The 22,109-nt window shown below is 47.3% G+C and overlaps 1 protein-coding gene and 1 long non-coding RNA gene across 5 annotated transcripts in view; one reads left to right on the forward strand and one right to left on the reverse strand.

Moving 5' to 3' along the window:
- LOC142046141 (uncharacterized) overlaps nucleotides 1-1,172 on the reverse strand; it is a 16,070-nt gene extending 14,898 nt beyond the window's left edge. The window contains exon 1 of the long non-coding RNA XR_012655077.1: nucleotides 839-1,172. This is a non-coding gene — a long non-coding RNA (uncharacterized LOC142046141). The remainder of the gene's footprint in view (nucleotides 1-838) is intronic.
- Nucleotides 1,173-2,589: 1,417 nt separating this feature from the next.
- Nucleotides 2,590-22,109, forward strand: part of LCMT2 (leucine carboxyl methyltransferase 2) — a 65,127-nt gene continuing 45,607 nt past the window's right edge. Inside the window, exons 1-8 of one of the 4 annotated variants that reach the window (XM_032778077.2) lie at nucleotides 2,590-2,697; nucleotides 6,624-6,748; nucleotides 8,855-8,936; nucleotides 9,299-9,428; nucleotides 10,287-10,443; nucleotides 10,910-11,099; nucleotides 11,649-11,756; nucleotides 12,404-12,494. In XM_032778077.2, the coding sequence (XP_032633968.1) occupies nucleotides 2,653-2,697; nucleotides 6,624-6,748; nucleotides 8,855-8,936; nucleotides 9,299-9,428; nucleotides 10,287-10,443; nucleotides 10,910-11,099; nucleotides 11,649-11,756; nucleotides 12,404-12,494 (928 nt within the window). In that variant the 5' untranslated portion in view covers nucleotides 2,590-2,652. Of the gene's footprint in view, nucleotides 2,698-6,623; nucleotides 6,749-8,854; nucleotides 8,937-9,298; nucleotides 9,480-10,286; nucleotides 10,444-10,909; nucleotides 11,100-11,648; nucleotides 11,757-12,403; nucleotides 12,495-22,109 lie in introns of all 4 variants that reach the window. The other 3 variants (XM_075061883.1, XM_032778076.2, XM_075061882.1) reach the window with 3 other exon arrangements.

Genomic DNA, 22,109 nt, shown 5'->3' on the forward strand with positions numbered 1-22,109 from the left:
GGTCGCTCTGTGTGGCTTTGCAGAGAGCGGCAGAAGAGGGCACCGGAGGGGTTTACTGGGGGGAGTTCACTGGCACCAAAGATGACCAGGAGCATCCAAGACTCACCACTGGACTGGAACTTTGCTCAAGCCTCCTGAACTCTGTGTCCGGACACATTGCTCAGTGTCTGCCCTTCCAGATTGTGCTACCAGTGGGCCCGTGGGGTTTTGGTTTGAATGCAGCCCTGTTTTACTGCTCCCCCTATTTTCCCCCTTGTTTTTCTCCTCTCATCCCTCTGTAAATAAATATCTCCCTTTGTTATATCCAGTGTGCTTTTCCTGTGGGTGTGTGTGTTCACTCTGGGAGGTTTGGAAGAGGTGTCCCTGGGGTGGAAGGGATTTCTCCTGCTGCATTCCTGCACGCGTCTTCTCTTGGCCAGAACTGCCTGCAGAGCAGACTCCATCTTGGCCACGAGGGCGCTAAAGTTACATATATAGGCATTTAAGATCCTGATTTGATCTTGCCTCCCAGTTTTGCCCTGACCCTCCTTTCTCTCTGCCATTACAGCCCATGCTCCCTATTTCCAACCCATCTCCCAGGTCTCCATGTTCTCCACTTACCTGTGGGCTTTGCTCACCTGTTCCCGTCAAACCTAGTTTAAAGCCCTCCTCACTAGGTTAGCCAGTCTGTGTCCAAATAGGGTCTTTCCCCTCCTCGAAAGGTGAACACCATCTCTGCCTAGCAGTCCTTCCTCGAATAGCATCCCATGGTTGAGGAAGCCAAAGCCCTCCTGGCGACACCATCTTTGCAGCCAGGCATTCACCTCCATGATGCATCTGTCTCTGCCCGGGCCCCTACCTTTGACAGGAAGGATGGAAGAGAATATCACCTGTGCTCCAAACTCCTTCAGCTGTACTCCCAGAGCTCTGTAGTCACTCTTGATTCGCTCTGTGTCATACCTTGCAATATCATTTGTGCCCACATGGATGAGTAGCATGAGTAGTCAGAGGGCTGGATAAAATCCTCTGTAATGTCTTGGATATGGGCCCCTGTCAGGCAGCATATTTCTCAAGATGAATTGTCAGGGTGACAGATTGGCACCTCCATCCCCCTGAGAAGAGAGCCTCCAACCACCACTACTGTATGTTTCCTATTCGCAGTGGTGGCAGCAAACCTCCCAGCCTTAAGGGTACGAGGCTTCTTCTCCTCTACTGTAGGGGGTGATTCCTTCTCTCCTGTATCAAGAAGAGCATACCCGTTACCTATTACCACAGTAGGAGGGTTTGAAGCAGGGGTGGAGCACTGCCAGAAGTAACCAGCTGCCAGTGTTCACCCTGAGCCATCGCCTCCTCCACCAGTAGTGTCAGCAGTCCAGTGTACTAGGACAGCTACCTCAGCTGTCTCCAAGTGGACACTGTCTAGGACTTGCTCATAGATCTAGATGCTCCTCAACCTAGCCACCTCCTCCTGTAGCTCTCCCACCTGCTGCAGCTCTCCCACCTGCTGCCTAGGAGATTCCACAAGCAGGTACCTTTCACATTGGATGGTCCCCCCAGCGTGGGTATCAGTAAGTGGGAATTGCAGGTCACAGTCCCTGCAAAACCACACTAGGATCTGGGTAGAAGTATCCATGCTCAGGTGCTCTGTCTGGCTACAGGCACAGGTATTGCAGGTCTTCCTAACCATCGTAAGCCTCCCTCTGTCAAACTCCCCTGTCTGCAGCCCCCTGACTGCTCTGCCTCTGGCTTTTAAAGCCTACTTGCCTAGGTCAGTCCCACCCCCTCATGAGTCACACTGGGGGAGGCCAATCAAAGGCAATCAAGGGAACAAGGTCAGGCACTCAGTCCCAACTGCCACAGCGTTTAAAAGAGAAGTAGATAAATTCATGGTGGTTAAGTCCAATAATGGCTATTAGCCTGGATGGGTTAGGAATGGTGTCCCTAGACTCTGTTTGTCAGAGGATGGAGTTGGATGGCAGGAGAGAGATCACTTAATCATTGCCTGTTAGGTTCACTCCCTCTGGGGCACCTGGCATTGGCCACTGTCAGTAGACAGGACACTGGGGGAGAACTGCACTGTGATCTGCCAGCTCTGTGCCCCCAGTGGCCTGTGCGCCCCAATGCGATGCTGCAGCCTCTACACTTATTTGACAAATAAAACTTGCAGAATTTTGCAGAGTTGCACATTACTGTGCATAGAATGTTTATTTTTTTGGCACATTAAGCGCTGGGCAGTAAAAGTTAAGAGCCTCCCCCCTGCCACCCATTCTCCGCTCCGCGCTGATGCAGCAGCGAGCGCGGCAGAGGAGCCAGGTTTGGGCGCGGGACCAGACCACCGCGGGACACAGCTAATACGAAGGGGAAGGATGCGGTGGAGAACCCCGATTTCCCCACCCCCTCAGCCCCTGTCATCGATCAACTTTTAGCCCCGCCCTGTCCTCCATACGTGACCATAGAAGCTCACCAATAGCCTCATCCTGTGACAGACGGCCCCGGCCTGGCCTCTCTATCCGCCCCGGAGGCTGAGCTCTATCACCCTGGGCGGGTCTCTCCTGGGCTCCGCCGGAAGTCGCTCTCTATGGTCTCAGGAAGGCCACGCGGTACAGCGGGAAGTTTTTCACTGCCTAGACTCGTCTGCGGGAGGGAGGGCGCAGGTTGCTCCGCAGCGGTAGGATGGGCCGGCACGGGAGGGGGCGGAGCGCGGCGCGGGACGAGGCGGTGAGTGAGCGGCCTGTGCGAGGCCCGCCTGGGGGGCGCTGCAGGGTTAGCGCTGGCCTGGCCCGGCCTCGTGGTGCTGGAGGCGCTGCCGAGCCCGTTCGCCAGCCCGGGCCCCAGGGCGGGTCCGTGCAGCGGGCACATCCCCTCGCCACCGAAGCTCGGGCTTGGGCGTTTCCGCCTCGCTAGCGGGTGGCGGCGGCGCACAGCGGCAGATCCGCCTGGCTCGTAACTGCTGTTGTGCACTCGGGGCTCGGACCGTCCCACGCCGTCAGGGGTGTCAGTGCAGCGCTTCTCACAACACGGGGTAATGGGAAGCCTATCATGACACTGCGGGCCAGGGGCGATGTGTAGGGGTGATCCCAGAGCTGGAGCCAGCGCCCGTGTGGCCAGAGTCCGGCTGATGGTGGCCAGAGTCCCAGGGCTGGGAGAAACAGCGGGGGTCAGGGGCGATGAGGAGTATGTGTGTGGTGAGCTCAGGGCCAGAACCCGAAGCTTCACAATTTTCATGCTTTCTCTTCTCCTGCTCCTTGTACACAGTTATTTTAATTAAAGTTACCTTTGTCCTACTCAGTTTCCCCTTACAAATACTTCTGGGGAAACTTTGCACCATTACTCATGTGCAGAATTCATGTCCCTGGCAGATTTCTTTGCTTGTCCTCCTGGGCAGTGCAGGCGCACCTGACAGAGATGTAAATCACAGCAGGGCTGTGTCACTTGCTATTGCAGTGCACCTGGAGCTGAGGATGCCTGAGCAGGTCCAACTGCTAGTCTTGGCTGTGGGAGGATAAGACTACTTCTTCCCTTGCCTGAGCTGCTCCTGGGGCCAGGTCAGAGCTGCCCCCAGAAATCTCCCTCGGTTGCAGGAAGCTCCATATACCGCCTGCTTCCTGACCTCATTGTTCCCCAGCCACTGTATGCGTAGCCCCACAGAGTCTCATTCCCCCTGCATCCATAACTCCCCAACAAGGCCCTGTGTATCCAGATCCTCCCCCATATGGACCTCACACTAAGCCCCTCCACGCTTGGATACTGCTGAGCTGAGCCTGCTTGCCCCACACCTGGAATGGAGGGCTATACATATATAGAGCTGGATGGGACTCTGAAAGGTCAAGTCCAGCCCCCTGCTTTCACTAGCAGGGCCAATTACTGATTGTGCCTCAGATCCCTATGTGGTCTCCTCAAGGATTGAACTCACAACCGTGGGTTTAGCAGGCCAATGCTGAAACCACTGACCTATCCCTCAGGCTGGGTGTGCTTGTGAGAATCTGTCCCTCTTGCTCACTGTTGTGATGCCCCTGGCACAGAGAGGCAGGACCCTGAGGTCTTTGTTTCATTGGTGGAGCCCAGGCTCTAGGACTCTGCAGGGTGGGAGGGTACCAGAGTTCCAGCTTTAGTCCAAGCCCAGAATTCTGCAGAGCAGCCCGAGCCCTGTGAGCCCAAGTTGGCTGGCATGGGCCAGCTGCAGTTTTTCTTTGCTTTGTCACCATACCTTTAAAGTCTTGTGTGCCTGACATACATGGAAATATTAGTACACCTCTACCCTGATATAATGCTGTCCTTGGTGTTATTAGTAGCTACCGGTGTGTAGCTCTGCTCTTGTTCGATGATAACAGTCGGCTGCATGCGTGTTCCCTCTGTGTGCTGTCCCGGCTCTGCGCAGACAGCTGACACAGCAAACCCCGAGAGAACCCTCAAAGATCAGACTCTAGTAAGGTAGGAAGGAACCCGAGCCAGGTTTATTGTCAAACGAAGCACAGTAATAGTTTCCTATAGACTCTACAGGACATACTACGAATATGTACCCCCTGGCAATGGACACAGCTCAGTCAGTGGTGGGACTTTCCAGTGCCCCCTAGGCTGGACAAAGATATGCACTCCGGGACCTACTTTTATACAGTTACAGGGCAGATTACTCATCCCTCCTGATGTATTGTGGTACAGCCTCTTGGCTCATTAGGGTGCTGTCTCTGCTTTGATCATGTTGTTCCAGACATACAGATCTGTCCATCATGCTGTCCTGTCTTTAAGATGCACCTATCTGTTCCTTGTTATGTCTATGGAGTGTCCTTGTATCAGGCTGTCCAGGTGCCATCTTAGCACAAGTGCCTCTTATTAGCCCTTATGTGTGAACACACCTGCTTTTAACAACCCTGTTCTCACTAATTTCTGTGAATGAAGCCTGCCTCTGGCTCACAGCCCAGCTTTTGCTTAGCAGTGCCTGGAAGTACTTTGGTTCATGCTTTAGGCCTCAGACTAGGCCTCTGACACCAGAGTTTGTTTCAGGGCCTCATCTTACTACTCTCAGGAGCCAAAAAATCTTACCGTTTATAGGTGAAACCGCGTTATATTGAACTTGCTTTGATCCACTGGAGCACGCAGCCTCGCCCCCCTGGAGCGCTGCTTTACTGCATTATATCTGAATTCGTGTTATATCAGGTCACATTTTATCGGGGTAGAGGTGTATTGCCATCTACTCTGTGGAGCCATATAGATGTGCTAATATGCTTGTAAGGAATCTATTTGTCAAAAAAACATTTTCTGAATCTTTTGTTGTCTGTATTGTTACAGACATACTTGCTGACAGGTATTTTGAAATAAATTACCAACATAATTGAAAATGGCATGATTATGTTGTGTTGTGTTGACAAAATTTGCAGAATTTTTAATTTCTTGGCTCAGAATTCCCTGAGGAGTAGTGACTGGGACTCTGATGCAAGCTAGAGGGTTTACAAGAAGTCTGTTGTCAGAGTAATTGGGTGGGCTCAAGGTTACATTCTGTGGTCATGAACTATATGCACATTCTGTGAATTCAATTCCTATCCTTGGCAGTTTTTAGACCAGTGGCTCTCAACTTTTCCAGTTTACTGTACCCCTTCCAGCGATCTGATTTGTCTTTCATACCCCCAAGTTTCACCTCACTTAAAAACTGCTTTCTTACAAGATCGGGCATAACAATACAAAAATGTCACAGCACACTATTACCTAAAAATTGCTTAATTTCTCATTTTTACCAGATAATTATAAAATCAATTGGAATATAAATATTGTAGTTACATTTCAGTGTATGGTATATAGAGCAATATAAACAAGTCATTGTATGAAATTGTAGTTTGTACTGAGTTTGCTAGTGCTTTTTATGTAGCCTGTTGTAAAATTAGGCAACTATCTAGATGAGTTAATATACTCCCTGGAAGACCTCTGCGTACCCCTGGCTGAGAACCATTGGCCTGTGGCAACAGTCAGGAGGAAGCAGTGAGGATGAGGTGGGGCCTGTTGAGGCACTTTGTGCTGTCTGGGGTCCTGGGGTAGAGGTCTCTGCAGGGAGGAGGCTGGCTTCTCCTTAGCTGCTAAATCACAGTATAAATATTACATATTTTCCTAGTGTAACGTCAGTGATGATGGGAGTGTTCTGCCATCATGGAGTGGGGCAAGAGCGGTGTGTTCAGGATCCTGAACAAGGTCCTGACTCCTTTTCTAGTACAGCTTTGCAGTCTTTACAGAAGAAGAGAGGAACTCTCTCTGCCTCTGAAGCCTGTGGCATAGGTTTACACTGCGGCACAAAGAGTTTATGCATCAGACTTGGACTGCATATTGGGTCACTGATGCTCTAGTCTCCTGACCTCACACAAGCTGTTGGTGAGTCCCCATGACTGGTATGGTGGGAGGGGAGAGTGCATCTATGGGTACAGCAGAAGTGTGTAGTCTGTCAGTGCCCTAGTCCTGTTGCCGGGCAGCATGTTTCACTTGGACGCTGAGGAAACTCACTGGCCTTGTGAGTCTCCAAGGGATGAATTAACTTGGTTTCTAAAGGAGGAAAGGGCCTGCGCTGCCCTGTTTAGATCCAGCTATTTTCTTATGGCTACTCCTAGGTAGACATCAGTAGACAGAATGTGAGTGAGCAGTCCTTCTCCTTGTTCCCTGTTCAGATTCAGGGCACTAATGACAGCAGTATTGTTAGTAAATGCTCCACCGCTGCTCTTGGCTACATCCATGATGGCTTCCTACAGTACTTCGTTACAAAGAGATGCAGACGAGCGCCGCTGATTCATTGGTGAGGAACAGGCTTTGGTTTGTTTGTTTGGTTCTTGCTATCCTTTGGGAGGGGCTACTGTTACTTAGTGGGAGGGGGGATTGCTGTGATTGATTTTATTTTGTGGGTAGAGCTTCCATTGTTCTGTACTGTCAGTAAATCATAGCCTGGCCTTCAGTCTTGGTCATTCTTTTTCTTAATGGAAAGGCACTGTCGTCATTGAGCAGAAAACTATGCTCAATGTTGAGGTAATTTTTCTGAGTGTTCTAAGATCCACATGCACAGTGAGATTGTCCTAAACATTACTGTGCAATAACAGGGGCACAAGTATATTTTAGAGTACAGTTTTAGTGTCATTTGGTAATGGAGTTCCTGATTTATAGGCTCCCCCCAAAGATGGGTTTTAAAATTTTCAGATGGTGTAACAGGGTTCCACTCACTGCAGGTGCACCTCCTTATGGCTGGTTTTGGGAATTAGCCCTTGCGCCCATTTCACACCCCTTTCTGTTGCTTGTGCTGTGGCCCCTCTCTCCGGGACTCAGGGTGCTCCTCCTTCATGACTCATCGGTTTGGCCAAGTCACTGTATAGTCCTCCAGTTCTGAGGTAACAAAGTCCCACCCGACAAGCTGTCCTTGTTCTATTTCAGGCAATCTTCTGTTTCAACTCCAGTTTGTTTGCCACTTTTGCAGTGGCTGGTAGGGGAACCTGGGCCCATCTGCTCCTATGGTTCTAGCCCAGGGACCCTGTAAGTAGCAACCTAGGTCTGCTAAGTCTCAGACCCGGTTGCTGTTTCCCTGGGCTCTTCCCTGCTCCACCTGTTTATCTCTTTGTGTATCTGTGGGTTTACCACTGGAGCGTCTGCCCCTCTCTGTGGCTACTTCACCTTCTTAACCACTTGTCAAATTCCCTAGTCCAGGGCAGGATCCAGGACTTATCCTGTCTGTGGATTTACTCCTTGACCTTGGCCAACTCTCTTTCAGTCTAGTGAGTGACTGCAGAAGTCATCCCGCACCCCCTCCTTCTCTCACTTCCTGGCATTACACTCCTATCCCTGCTCCTTCCCTCAGCTGGGCTTCGTCTGCCATTAAACCTTATCAGTGTCTGCTTCCCCTGCAGCATATAAGGTTAATTGGCCCTTTCTGGCATGCATTACCATGCTCAGGGCTCATGTGGTGTGGACATCCCATCACAGTTAAACTTTTTTTCCACAGGGCTAGGGAAGAAGGCTATTAACTTTCATAAAATCTATGTCAATGGATTTTCCCAGTTTAGAAATATTTCAAAACTTACTGCTCTATAAAACTTTAGCACCACTGCTTACAGGTAGTCTGTTAGTAGCTCTTCTGCAATTTACTCATTTGAATCCTTAGGGGAACAGACACTGCTCCTTAAATCAAAGGATGAAGAGTTCAAATCCTCCTCTAGGGAGATTTGTGTGATATGAATGTTAGTGCTCTCAGTCTGTCTTTTGCCTGGTATAGTAAAGGCTTATGTGGGAGGGTCTAGCTGTCAAGGTGAAAATGACACCAGAGAGGATGGCATGGGAGTCCTGGTCAAGATGAATCAGTTCTGTGCCAGAAGAGGCCCATTAATTTCCAGCATTAGTCACAATTGACTGGGTCTGTGCTGGGAGCTGGGAATACGCATGCTTGGTGCAGGCCACAGGCATGTAATGCTGAGACTAGGAGATCAGGAGAACACCAGTGGTAATGAATGGGCTATTTCTCTTCAGAGGACATCCTGGGCATACTTCCCCACTGCTCAGGTACCAGTTCTGCCCTCCCCTTATCCTCGGGAGGCCTGGAGTGGCCTTATAAAGGAAGGACAGTGGTAGCAGCTGGGCTGTGAGAAGCACATTTATCAAACTGGAGGCAGCAAAGGGGAAAGGAAGCAAGCTCCAGACTGCCTACTCCACTTCAGAGGCCAGAGTAGCAGGAATGGGCTATGCATGCTCTTCTGCAGCACAGGGGAATCACAGAGGTGTGAAGTAGAAGAGGTGGGAATGACACCTTTTGGGAAAGGAATGGGTTCTGAAGGTAAAGAGTGAGGTTCCCACCAGCTGGGGAGTGTAGTGTTTTTGAGTGAAAGGGGAAATCTAGATACAACAGTTGGATTTTATTTCCTAGGGGTTACTATGTCCGGGCCCGAGCTGTGGATCATTGTGTGCAAGAGTTTCTGCGACAGAGTCAAGGCCACCCCAGGAGACAGGTGAATTCTCTGGGAGAGGAGTGCAGGGGCTGAGCTCCCATTGTGGGTCTGGGAAGACCTCCTTGGTGTCTGTGGTCTGCATTAGGGTGGCATATCCCCTGTGATCCCCTCCAAGGAAGGCACAGATGAGTATATGAGACTGGCACCATTAGTTGCCCACTTTAGTTCTTTGAGCCTGGGCAGAGGAGACAAAATCATTGGGAGAGGGGCACTGTCTGTGTACACGTTCCTACTACTTTGCCATGCCAGGCTAATGCCCCATGGATGTTGGCACCTACATACTTTGGTGCTTTGTGCCCTGCAAATACCCAGGCTGCTGCTGGAGTTAAATAACATTTCTTTTTTTTTTTTTCCCCATGCAGATCCTTTCTTTTGGTGCTGGCTTTGACTCCCTGTATTTCCGCCTCAAGGCTGTGGATCTTCTGAGTTGCACTGTGGTCTATGAAGTAGATTTCCCAAGTGTAACAAGCCGAAAAGCTGCTCTTATCAAGGGTACGAAGGACCTGGCCATGGTCGTGGGAGGAGTTGGAAGGAGAGAATCAGGTATGACGTTTCTGGCTGTAGCAGGCTAGCCAGAATGCAATTTACCTGTCCTCAGATGCAGTGTATATAGGTGGAGTGTGCACAAGGGATATTGAGAATACACTGGTTGTAAGTTTCCTGGGCTTATGCAGACCATTCTTGACATTGTCTCTCTGTGGCCTATTAGTGATGGGAGTCTGTGGCACAGGTTTTCCCAGTCTCCTGCCCAGTGTTCCCTCTAATTTTTCCCACACATGGGTGGAATTAATTTTATGTGCACTAGTATGGAGGTGATGTGTGACACATCACCTCCATACTGGTGCACATAACAAAATTCATGAGGCAGAGGTGGAGCCAAGGGGTTTGGAGTGTGGGAAGGGGCTCAGGGCTGGGGCAGAGGATTGGGGGTGGGATGGTGTGGGCTCTGGGGTGGGGCCAGGAATGAGGGGTTTGGAGTGCAGGCTGCCATGGGGCTGCAGTGGGGAGAGAGGACTCCCCCCAGTGCTCTCTCCCCACAGCAGCACCTGGGCTGCAGGGGGAGAGGCATCTCTCCCCCGGCTGCAGCAGGTCCAGGCCAGGGCAGGTCCGGGGCTGAGGGAGGGGTGCCTCTCCCCAACACATCTCTGAGCGCCTGTTCTGCCCTTAATAGGCTGCTGTGCAGCTACACAGCTTAGAGGGAACTAAACTTATGCCTCCACATACTGTCAGTGGGGGTGGTGACACTGTTGAGAGTGGGTTGTCTCTCATGTGGGTGTTCTTGTCGCTGCTGCCAGCATATCAGCGAGAGATTAGTGTTGTAATGAGGGTGTCTTGATTGTTTTCCCCCAGGAGCCATGAGCTTTGCTGTGGAGGATTATAAATTGCTGGGAGTGGATTTATCTGACCTGTCTATGCTGGAGCAAGCCCTAAAGGAGGCAGGCCTGGACCCTGAGGTTCCCACCATGCTTTTAGCAGAAGTGGTGCTCACTTACATGGAGATCAGCAGGTTGGCTGGCTCACTCTTTTCCCTGTTAGCTAGGTGCCTAAGTGGGTGCAGTGAGGATAGTATTAGTATGTGGAGAGGGTCTGAGAGAGGGAAGTCTGATCCTGGAGACCTGTATCTAGAGCCTTTTGGCTGTTCCCTGGGTGAATTGTGGAAGCCACTGGTAGCTACTTAATTGAGCTGCCATGGGGTAAATCCCCTCATTAAGTTGGTAATGTGCAGAACTACATCTCAAATGGGAATGGCTCTGGATCCTGGCAGCTCCTCGAGCTCTCTGGGCAGCTGGGGGAGGGCTCTTGTAGCTTCCCAGCACCAGAGGCATCTCTGCTCAGCACACTTCCCTCCAAACAGAAGAACCACCTCCAGTGGCACCCTGTGTGGATCTGCAGGAAGGATCCTGGTGTCTGCTCCCATCCCTGCTGGGGCCACAGCCTTCTTAATTTCTCTCCCCTGCCTGTTGCTCTGACAGGTCGGATGCTTTGATCCAGTGGGCAGCTCAGCACTTCTCCTGTGCACAGTTTGTGGTCTATGAGCAGATGCACCCCGAGGACCCCTTTGGCCGCATCATGCAGCAGCACTTCAGCCGGCTGAACTCTGTGCTGCACACCCTAGCCCAGTATCCCAATTGTGAGGCGCAGAGGAGACGCTTTCTCCAGCGGGTAGGTGATTATGGTCCTGGAGCAGGTATGGGGTCTGAGCCATCTGGGAAAGAACATAACTTCAGAAGGCAGGGATGATCCCACTGGACTTTGGTGTGGGTTGGTCAGAACCAGGCCAGACATAAGGGGTACTACCCTCTCCCGCAGTCACATGGCCTCCTCTCCCCATGCCCAGTCTCTTAGAGCACCTTCCCTTGTCTGACAGCTTTCTCCATGCAGGAGATAGTATACTGCTCATTGTGGTGAAGCTGCATTCCTCAGAGGGTCTCACAAGTTCAGGACGTATTAGCTGGTGTGCAGTGAGTGTCGACTCTGAGCTAGTCATAGCAACATGCTCAGGATGTGACCCCAGGAGGTATGACCCCATCATGGGGACTGAGCTGTCCATGTTCGGGCCAGTCAATTGTGTGGGAATCTGGCCAACACTACCAATTTGACTATGTTTTAGGGTTGGGAGCAGGTTGTGAGTCTGTCACTGGGGGACTGAAGCCCCTGCTGTAAGGGAGTGGAGTGGCTCCGTCCCTGAGGGAATGTGGGTCTCTGTTTTAGGGATGGGCCAAGTGCAGTGTCATTGATATGAATGAGTTCTACGCCAGCTTTATCCCCGAAGATGAGCGACGAAGAGTACAGGCTCTGGAGCCCTTTGATGAATATGAGGTAACTTTACCCCCTTTCTTTCTTATTCCAGGGGCCTGGCTCCAAGGGGCTGTGCACTGTAGCTTCCCTTATGGTCATGGGGCTCATTGTGCAGGTGCTGCCGGGGATATAGGTGTTACTGGGTAGACAGAAGAGGCCCTGGGAATCTGAGACCCAGTTAATGTGGAGCCGGCAGGGAAGCTACCCTGAAACTGAGGCAGACAGCAGATGTTCTGGCCTTTGTAATATATGTTTCAGTGACTGCCTGCCTCCTGCTCCCACACCTGGCTGCACAGGCCCCATCCCATGGGCAGAGTCAGACCCTATTCCCTAAACTTCCCAGAAGTCAGTGCAGGCCCCAGTGCTGTAGCTTACTTCCTGAGTGGGCCTCTGCCCTAGCTTCAGTCTCCAAGCGGGCTCAAGACCAGACCTAAGGTAAAGTCCCTGGATTACAGCAGTGTGGTCTCTGCACCAGAAACAGGGAAAAGGACAGCTTTCCTAGTGCATTGTTGGCTACTTTGATATCATTTTTAATAAGGTCTGGGAATCTAACAGATTAACCTTATTTCCCTCTGCTGTGGTCCTGCAGCCCTTCCCCTACATCCCTCACCCCCCTACCCCCACCACTGCTGCAAAGATCTGAGTTTCTCTTTTCTGGCTTGCTGCAGGAATGGCACCTGAAATGTTCACATTACTTTATCCTGGCTGCATCAAAGGGGGAAGAGCTTGCCTGGAGTCCTCTAATCTCCAAGATGCCGGGTAAATATGAACTGACTCTCACTGGCACAGGCTTCTGAAAAGATTCAAGGGTATAGCCTTTCTCCAGAAAGAGCACGTGAGATTCTGCCATCTGAGCAGACCTCTCCAGACTTCCTGCTAACAATGACTTTGCAATCTGTAGCTGTCATAAATATAGAGAAAAGGGTAGCATAAAATGTCTCTTTGGCAGCTGTACTAAATCGCTTTACTTGTAATGGGTTAAGAAGCTCAAATAACCTAGTTGGCACCTGACCAGAAGGACCAATGAGGAAAGAAGATACTTTCAAATCTGGGGTGGAAGGAGGATTTGTTTGTGGCTCTCTTCGTTTGTTCCCTCTCTGGATGGAGGGAAGGACCAAGCCGGTACAACATCTCCTGAAAATATACCTAGAATGATCCATCTGAAATCACAGAAATTGAAGTAGGCAAGGAAATGCATTAGGTTATCTTTTGTTTTAACTCATGAATTTTCCTATGCTACAAAAGTAGTTTTATTCTTGTTTTTGTAACTGTGAAGCTGAGTCCAGAGGGGAGTCCTCTGTATTTTAAATCATTTTATTACCCTGTAAAGTTACCTTCCATTCTGATTTTGCAGGTGTGATTCTTTTACTTTTTTCTTTGTTATAAAGTTCTTCTTTTAAGAACCTGATTGATTTTAGTGTCCTGAAGATAAAGGGTCTGGTCTGTACTCAAATTGCTAAGGCAATTAGTTGTTGTATATTATTCTCAAGCCTCACCAGGAAAGGGGGTGAAGGGGTTTGGGGGGATAGGGATTCCAAGTGACCCGTCCCTGAATTTTTGTGCAATTCACTTTGGTGGTGGCAGCAGTACTGTCCAAGGACAAGCAAAGGAATTTGTGCCTTGTGGAAGTTTTTAACCTAAGCTGGTAGAATATAAGCTCAAGGAATCTTTCATGCGGGTCCCCACATCTGTACCCCAGAGTTCAGTGCTATTGTCAGGTTTCCCACCACACTCTGAAGTCAGCATTGCACCCTGCGATGTTGGTGTCCTGGCTCAGTGGGACTGAATGGTGAGAACTTTTCATTCCTTCAGGTTGTTGCACTCTCCTAGTTCTGAATTATTCTGGATGGTGGCTGCAACTCCTCCCTCCCACCCACTGCTTATTTGTGGCATTCTCTAGACTCTGTCTCTCTGATTTCCTCACTCCTGCCTTCCCACAAGACCCTTGTCAGGGTTCCTTCCCCACTCTGAACTCTGGGGTACAGATATGGGGACCCGCATGAAAGACCCTCTAAGCTTATTTTTACCAGCATAGTTTAAAAATTTTTCCAAGGCACAAATTCCACCTTGTCCTTGAACAGTATGCTGCCACCACCAAGTGATTTAGACAAGGAATCATGGAAAGGACCACTTGAAGTTCTATTCTGCCTTAGCTGTATGTTTATGACAGCCCTGTAGGCCATTCTGTTCTTTCTATTATATATAGCAGGCTTGGTCAAACCGTGGCTCATGAGCTGCATGTGGCTCTTTTACTGTTAAAGTGTGGCTCATGGAGCCCCCAGCCCATTTTCTGCCTACCAGACTGGGGGTGCCTCCCGCAGGGCTGAAGGTCTGAGCTTTTCCCACCTTCCCAATCTGGTAGGTGGAGAAATGGCTCTGTGGCCTCCGGGAAATAGTTCAAGAGAATTTAAACCCTGGTGAACCCAATAATGTAAGAGTGAGACTAATAGAAAGAGAAGCTTGCACATGTGCATTATACCAGGAAATTGCATCATTCTGTATTCAGACCTTGTGCTCTGTGGACCTTGTAGGCTCACGATCTCCTTGCATTCTGCAGAATACAGACTGTGTTTACTGTTCATTAGTCGCATTTGAATAGTTTTAGATTTAAGTGTTAACCATATATTTATTTTGTGGATGACAATTATTAGAGGGGTTTCCCTTCATCCTCCCACTTCCCTGGTTCTTGTCATGCAGACAGCAAGCAGCAGAAGACCAGAAGTCCAAAGTGCAGACAATGCAATGTTTATTCGGATTAATTTCCAGCAAGCATGATTCCAATTTCCCACTCACTTCCTGTTTGACCCCAGTTTATATAGTAATATTCTCAGCTATACCTTAACCAATCATTTTACTGAAATTTAACTAACCAATCCTAACACATTATAACATAATTGGTTAGAGAATTATATCTCACTACCTTAATTAGCTTACACCTAGCAAAATTAATTATCAGCAGACAAAAACGATTAGAGAACCGGACAGATTCACAATAGAAAATTGGGGGCCATAAAGAGAAAACAATACAGAAATGAAAATTTCACAGCCGTTGATAAGTGATTTCTTGCCGGACAAGATGCTATCAAACTAAGTTTTCTTTAACTGTCTTAAGATTTGTTTCTTTTTCTGGTGGTGATGGGCACTATCAGGACAGGATCATCTTCCTAACAGCCCAATGCCACCCTATTTCAATGTGCCTGATTTGGAATGTGAGGATGTGACCATATGCTTCCCAGCTTATGGCTGCCTCTGCTGCTTTGCCAGAGGCCTTAGTCTGAGGCCTTCTTCTTAGGCTATCTTGGTGTGAAAAGGCCCTTACACAGGCGAACTTGTGATTTTTTTTTTTTTTGATTCTTTGTTTTATACCTCTATAACTAGCTAAGTGATAAAAATACACCTAAGTTCTTAAAGTATAGGCCTTTACAGGCTGGCCTGAGTATCTGTATTCTAACAACGACATCTTCAAAACTGTAAGAAAAGCAAATATGAAGAAGAAAACCGAAGTTTTAAGCTAGAATTGGAGGAAGATTTTGCATTCACTGTTAAAGATGCCAAGTCCCTGTGCCTGATCTGCATTGCATTGTTTGCTCACTACAAAGCAAGCAACTTGAAATGTCACCTATGAAATGAATCACAATAGCTTTTCATCTAAATACCTTGCTGAATCAGAATTAAGGAAAAACAAGCTAATCACATTAAAATTACGGCTAAACAGTTAACAAACACTAGTTTTGGCATTCAGTAAGGAATGTGACACAATGACTGAAGGTAATTTTGTTATGGAATGTTTCAGAGTAGCAGCTGTGTTAGTCTGTATCCACAAAAAGAACAGGAGTACTTGTGGCACCTTAGAGACTAACAAATTTATTTGAGCATAAGCTTTCGTGGGCTACAGCCCACTTCTTCGGATGCATAGAATGGAACATATCGTGAGGAGAGATATATACACATACAGAGAGCATGGAAAGATGGGAATTGTCTTACCAACCCCTCTGCCATGTATGTTGGCCAAACCAGACAGTCTCTACACAAAAGAATAAATGGACACAAATCTGACAACAGGAATCATAACATTCAAAAAGCGGTAGGAGAACGCTTTAACCTGTCTGCTCACTCAATAACAGACCTGAGGGTGGCAATTTTGCAACAGAAAACTTCAAAACCAGACTCCCAATGAGAAACTGCTGAACTTGACTTGATATGCAAACTAGATACAATTAACGTAGGCTTAAATAGAGACTGGGAATGGCTGAGCCATTACAAACATTAAATCTATCTCCCCATGTAAGTATTCTCACACTTCTTATCAAACTGTCTGTACTGGGCTATCTTGATTATCACTTCAAAAGTTTTTTCTCTTATAGGCATTGGGAGCTCAGCCAAGAATGCAAATGCTTTTCGGAGACTGCAGGGACTGTGGGATAGCTGGAGTCCTCAGTCCCCGCTCCCTCCGTCCATGAGCGTCCATTTGATTCTTTGGCTTTCCATTACACTTATCACGCAGCACTGTGCTGAGTCCCTGCTGTGGCCTCTGTCTGTCATAGCCTGAAGATTTTTTTCAAATGCTTTGTCATTTCATCTTCTGTAACGGAGCTCTGATAGAACAGATTTGTTTTCCCATACAGCGATCAGATCTGGTATCTCTCGTACGGTCCATGCTGGAGCTCTTTTTGGATTTGGGACTGCATGGCCACCTGTGCTGATCAGAGTTCCACGCTGGGCAAACAGGAAATGAAATTCAGAAGTTCGCGGGCCTTTTCCTGTCTACTCGGCCAGTGCATCCGAGTTCAGATCGCTTTCCAAAGCGGTCACAATGGTGCACTGTGGGATACCGCCAGGAGGCCAATACCGTCGATTTGCGGCCACACTAGAAGCGTAGTGTAGACCAGGCCTAAGGTGCCACAAGTACTCCTGTTCTTGTTATGGAATATCGCTCTTGCTAAACATCCATATTGCGATAGAGAATTTAAGAAGAATATTGCAGAAATGGTTGCAGTTTTAGATGCAAGTAACACACAACTTCAACAACTAATAACGCAAATTTAAATTTTGCACCATGCTATGGAGAGCCATATTTCCCAGATCGGTGCTGATGTTATAAACAAGCTGCAAAACAATCTAAAGAATTCTCTAGCATTCAGTCTAGCTGTTGGTAAATCCACAGATATACAACTAGCGATATTTGTTCGCTATGTTTCTGTGGATGTAATTGTGAAAGAAGAAATGTTGAACTTAGTGGCGTTAAAAGAAACAACCTGTGGTATTGACATAAAGAACACACCTGACAATGCATTTACACATGTCGATGTACCGCTGGATTAAACTCGTCAGTATTGCAATGGATGGAGCACTTGCAATGGTGGGGCGGGGGAGAAGTAGACCGTATCATATTCTTGAAAAGCAATCCCAAACTTGTGGACTTTCTTCCTGTTTGTTGCATCATCCATCATGAACATCTCACAGGAAGATACTTCAAGTATGAAAATCTTAAAAATTGTCAATTTCATCCACTCGAATGGGAAGACTCATTGACAGTTCAAAAATTTAATTGAAGAACTGGATCTTGAAGAGAAACCTAACAACATCTTTCTACTGTATTGTGAGGTGGTTATCAACCAGCAATGTCTTAACTAGGCTTGTGGAACTGTTGGAGCCTATTAATGCTTTCCTTGAAGAAAAGGAAAAGTCCTATCCACATCTGAAAGATGAGCAATGGATGTAGGATCTGATGTTTTTCACTGATACTATACAGCATCTGTACAAACTCAATTTGGCATTCCAAGGGTAGGATAAGATTATTTCTGACCTTACTCAGACAGTCTTCAGCTTCTCGAACAAGGTAAAGCTTCTGCAGAGACATGGTGTCAAGATATTTCAACCACTTTCCCCATCTCAAGAGTAGGGTAAACACATTCCCTGAAATCGAAGTAGATGATCACAAACTTGATGAATACATAGGTGAATTACAAGGCCTGCTTGATGATTTTCAGGGCAAATTGAGGACTTGCACAAGTTGAGATCCTGCTTAGCCTTTCTTATGAATCCATTCATGCTTGATGTGATCAACAATGGCTGTCTGATTCCCAAAACCGTGGTTACAGAAAGATCTACTGTAGAAATGGAACTATTGGAACTCCAGGAGGAACAGGCTGTCAAGGTGATGCAGACTGTGATTTATACAATCAAGTTCTAGAAGCAAGTGCCCAAAAGGAAATATACTAACTCAAGAAGACTAATGTGCGACTCATTTCAGTTTTTGGCACAACATACTGCTATGAATCTCTGTACTCTGTGCTGAAGTTCGTAAAATTAAAACATGTGACCGAGCTCCTCTGCACCACTTTGACAACATATCAACCACATTTCCAAAGACTCACGACCAGGATGGAGACCCACAAGGCCTCTAGCTCTAGCAGTAATTAGCCATGATTCAGTAAGTAAAAAAATGCATGTGTAAGGTTGTGCATGTCCTGCGGCTCTCAAACTTCTGAAAATTATATGTGGCTCAGAGGATCAGTAAGTTTGGCCATCCCAACATACATTTTTTTTCTACAGGACCCTTCCCTCATTCAGTGCATAGGATGAACAGTGCTTGTTGAATGAGCAGCTATTCAGTATTTTGTTTTGTCCCATTGTTCAATGTATGGCCCCATGCCTTAACTATAGCAGTTTTCAAACCCTGCTCTAAATACAGAATTATTTATTTCTTCTTAAGCTTACCAGTTGTACAGGCAACAGAGCCACAGAGAGATTAAGATCAGAAGTATCCGCTAATTTTGGGTGCCCAATTTGAGGTACCTAAGGTTTGAGTTTTTCTGAGTATTTAGCATTATATAACACTTCATATGTTCAAATCACCCTCTGACTTCATTTGCAGCTGTGAATATGCAGCACTTCTGCAAATCAGACTTGCCTAGCACCACATAGTAACTCTGTGGCAGAGGCAGGGGTAAAATCCATTTCTCCAGGGGAGTGTTAAACTGCCTTAACCATGGCTATTGAATAGGGGACTGCAAACAGAGGAGTTTGAGTGAGTTGTAATATAGCCGCTATGGTTAGGAAGGGCCCCATCACCAGTGCCAACGCTGCTCCTGTCTCCACCACCTGCGCCTTTATCCAGACAGACAACATAACTATGAATGCCTCTACCCAAATCCTGGTGTGGATTAGCAGAGACTGTGGCCTGCAATTCCGCCTCTCAGAAAGCCAGGCTGAGGGGACCATCCAGTGCGAAAGGTGCCTGCTGGTGGAATCTCTCAGGAAGCGGGTGAGAGGTTGCTAAAATGAGGAGCATCTGTGCACACGAGGAATTCTTCGAGAGTATTCACATGGAGACATCCAAGGCTGAGGAAGCTATCCAGTTACTGAGCATTGCTGTCGCACCACCAGAGGAGGAGGATATGGCTCTGTCACAGGGAGGACAATGGCTTCTGGTTACTTCTGGCAGCAGGCAGTGCTTCACCCCTACTCCCAACCCACCCATCATGGTGATGGAAAACGGATATGCTGCCTTGGCAATGAGTGATGAGGAATCACCCCCAGAGGAGGAGAAGCCATGTACCCCCAAGACTGAGAGGATCACAGCCACCACTCCCAGGAGGAAACATAGGGTAGTGGTGGTTGGTGACTCTTTTCTGAGGGGAACGGAAGCACCCATCTGTCGCCCTGACACGGCATCGCAGGAGGTATGCTGTCTGCCAGGGGCCTGTATCAGAGATGTTATGGAGGGATTGTCGAGGATCATCTGGCCCTCTGACTACTACCCCATGCTGCTCATCCATGTGGGCACTAATGATACAGCGAGGTATGACCCTCAGCAGATAAGAAATGACTACAGGGCTCTGGGAGTAAGGGTGAAGGAGTTAGGAGCACAGGTAGTGTTCTTTTTGATCTTTCTGGTCAAGGATAGGGGTCCAGGTAGAGACAGATGAATCCTGGAGGTATATGTCTGGCTGCAAGGATGTTGTTGCCAGGAGGGCTTCGGCTTCCTTGACCACGGGATGATGTTCCAGGAAGAAGGACTGCTAAGCAGAAATGAGGTCCACTTACTGAGGAAGGGGAAAAGCTTATTTGGATACAGACTGGCTAACCTAGTGAGCAGGGCTTTAAACTAGGTTCAACAGGGTCAGGTGACCAAATGCCACAGATAAGTCAAGAACATAGAGACCTGGAAGAAGGTTTGGAATTTGGGGGAAGCATGGGCTGTTAGAGCAGGGATAAAAGGAGAGAAAAGACAGGACTTGTGCGGGAGTGGGATCAAATCAGTATCTTAAATATCTACATACTAATGCGAGAAGTATGGGGAATAAGCAGGAACAACTCAAAATGCTAGTGAATAAACATAACTATGACATAGTTAGCATCACAGAGATCTGGTGAGATAATATGCATGACTGGAATATTGGTATAGAACATTAGTTCTCAAACTTTTGTATTGGTGACCCATTTCATATAGCAAATCTGAGTGCGACCCCCCCTTATAAATTAAAATAACTTTTTTTTTATATATATTTAACCCCATTATAAATGCTGGATGCGAAGTGGGTTTGGGGAGGAGGCTGACAGCTCGCGACCCCTCATGTAATCACTTTGACCCCCAGATGGGTCTCGACCCCCAGTTTAAGAACCGTGTGTGTGTGTGTGTGTGTGTGTGTGTGTGTGTGTGTATATATATATATATATAATATAGCTCAGGAACAACAGGCAGGGGAAAAAAGGGAGAAGGTGTTGCCTTATATATTAAATATGTATACACTTGAACTGAGATTGAAATGGAAATAAGTGACAGACTTATTGAAAGTCCCCGGGTAAGGGTAAAAAACAAGGGTGATGTTATGGCAGGAGTCTGCTACAGGAAGAAGAGGTGGATGAAGCTTTTTTTTTTAAAACAGCGAACAAAATCATCCAAAGTACAGGACTTGGGGTGATGGGGGACTTCAGCTACCCAGACGTGTTGGGAAAATAACACAGCAGGGCACAGATTATCCAAAAAAGTTCTTGGAATGCATTAGAGACATATTTGTTTCAGAAGGTGGAGCAAGCTACTAGGGGAGAGGCTGTTCTAGATTTGATTTTGACAAGTAGGGAGAAATTGGTTGAGAATCTGAAGGTGGAAGGCAGGTTGGGTGAAAGTGATCATGAAATGATAAAGAGTTCATGATTCTAAGGAATGGTAGGAGGGTGAACAGCAAACTAAAGACAATGGATTTCAAAAAGGCAGACTTCAGCAAACTCAGGGAGTTGGCAGGTAAGATCCCATGGGAAGGAAGTCTAAGGGGAAAAACAACAGAAGACAGTTGGCAGTTTTTCAAAGAGACATTATTAAGGGCACAAAAGGAAACTATCCCACTGCGTAGGTTAGATAGGAAGTATGCCAAGAAATCAGCCTGGCTTAGCCAGGAGATCTTCAATGATCTAAAAATCAAAAAAGAGTCCTACAAAAAGTAGAAACTAGGTCAAATTAGAAAGGCTGAATATAAACAAATAACACAACTATGTAGGGACAAAATTAGAAAGACCAAGGCACAAAACAAGATCAAACTAGCTAGAGACATAAAGGGTAACAAGAAACATTCTACAAATACATTAGAAGCAAGAGGAAGACCAAGGACAGAGTAGGCCCATTACTCAATGGGGGCGGGTGGGGGAAATAATAACAGAAAATGTGGAAATGGCAGAGGTGCTCAATGGACTTCTTTGTTTTGGTTTTCATCAAGAAGGTTGGTAGTGATTGGATATCTAACATAGTGAATGACAGTGAAAATGAGGTAGGATCAGAAGAGGCTAAAATAGGGATAGAACAAGTCAAAAATTACTTGGACAAATGGGTTGTCTTCAAGTCACCAGGACCTGATGAAATGCGTCCTTGAATACTCAAGGAGCTGACTGAGGAGATATCTGAGCCATTAGCAATTATCTTTGAGAAGTCATGGAAGATGTGTGAGATTCCAGAAGACTGGAAAATGGCAAATATACTGCCCAGCTATAAAAAGGGAAATAAGGACAACCCAGGGAATTACAGACCAGTCAGCTTAATGTCTGTACCTGGAAAGATGATGGGAGCAAATAATTAAGCAGTCAGTTTGCAAACATCTAGAAGATAATAAGGTGATAAGTAACCGTCAACATGGATTTGTCAAAAACAAAATTTGTCAAACCAACATGGTAGCTTTCTTTGACAGGGTAACAAACTTTGTGGATGGGGGGAAGCGGTAGAAGTGGTATATCTTGACTTCAGTAAACTTTTGATACTGTCTCACATGACCTCATAAACAAACTAGGGAAATGCAGCCTAGATGGAACTACTATAAGGTGGGTACAGAACTCCTTGGAAACCCATTCCCAGTACAGGAACTCCTCACTTAACGTAGTTAT

Source organism: Chelonoidis abingdonii, chromosome 1 (assembly GCF_003597395.2).
Source record: "Chelonoidis abingdonii isolate Lonesome George chromosome 1, CheloAbing_2.0, whole genome shotgun sequence".
NCBI classification, from domain to species: Eukaryota; Metazoa; Chordata; order Testudines; family Testudinidae; genus Chelonoidis; species Chelonoidis abingdonii.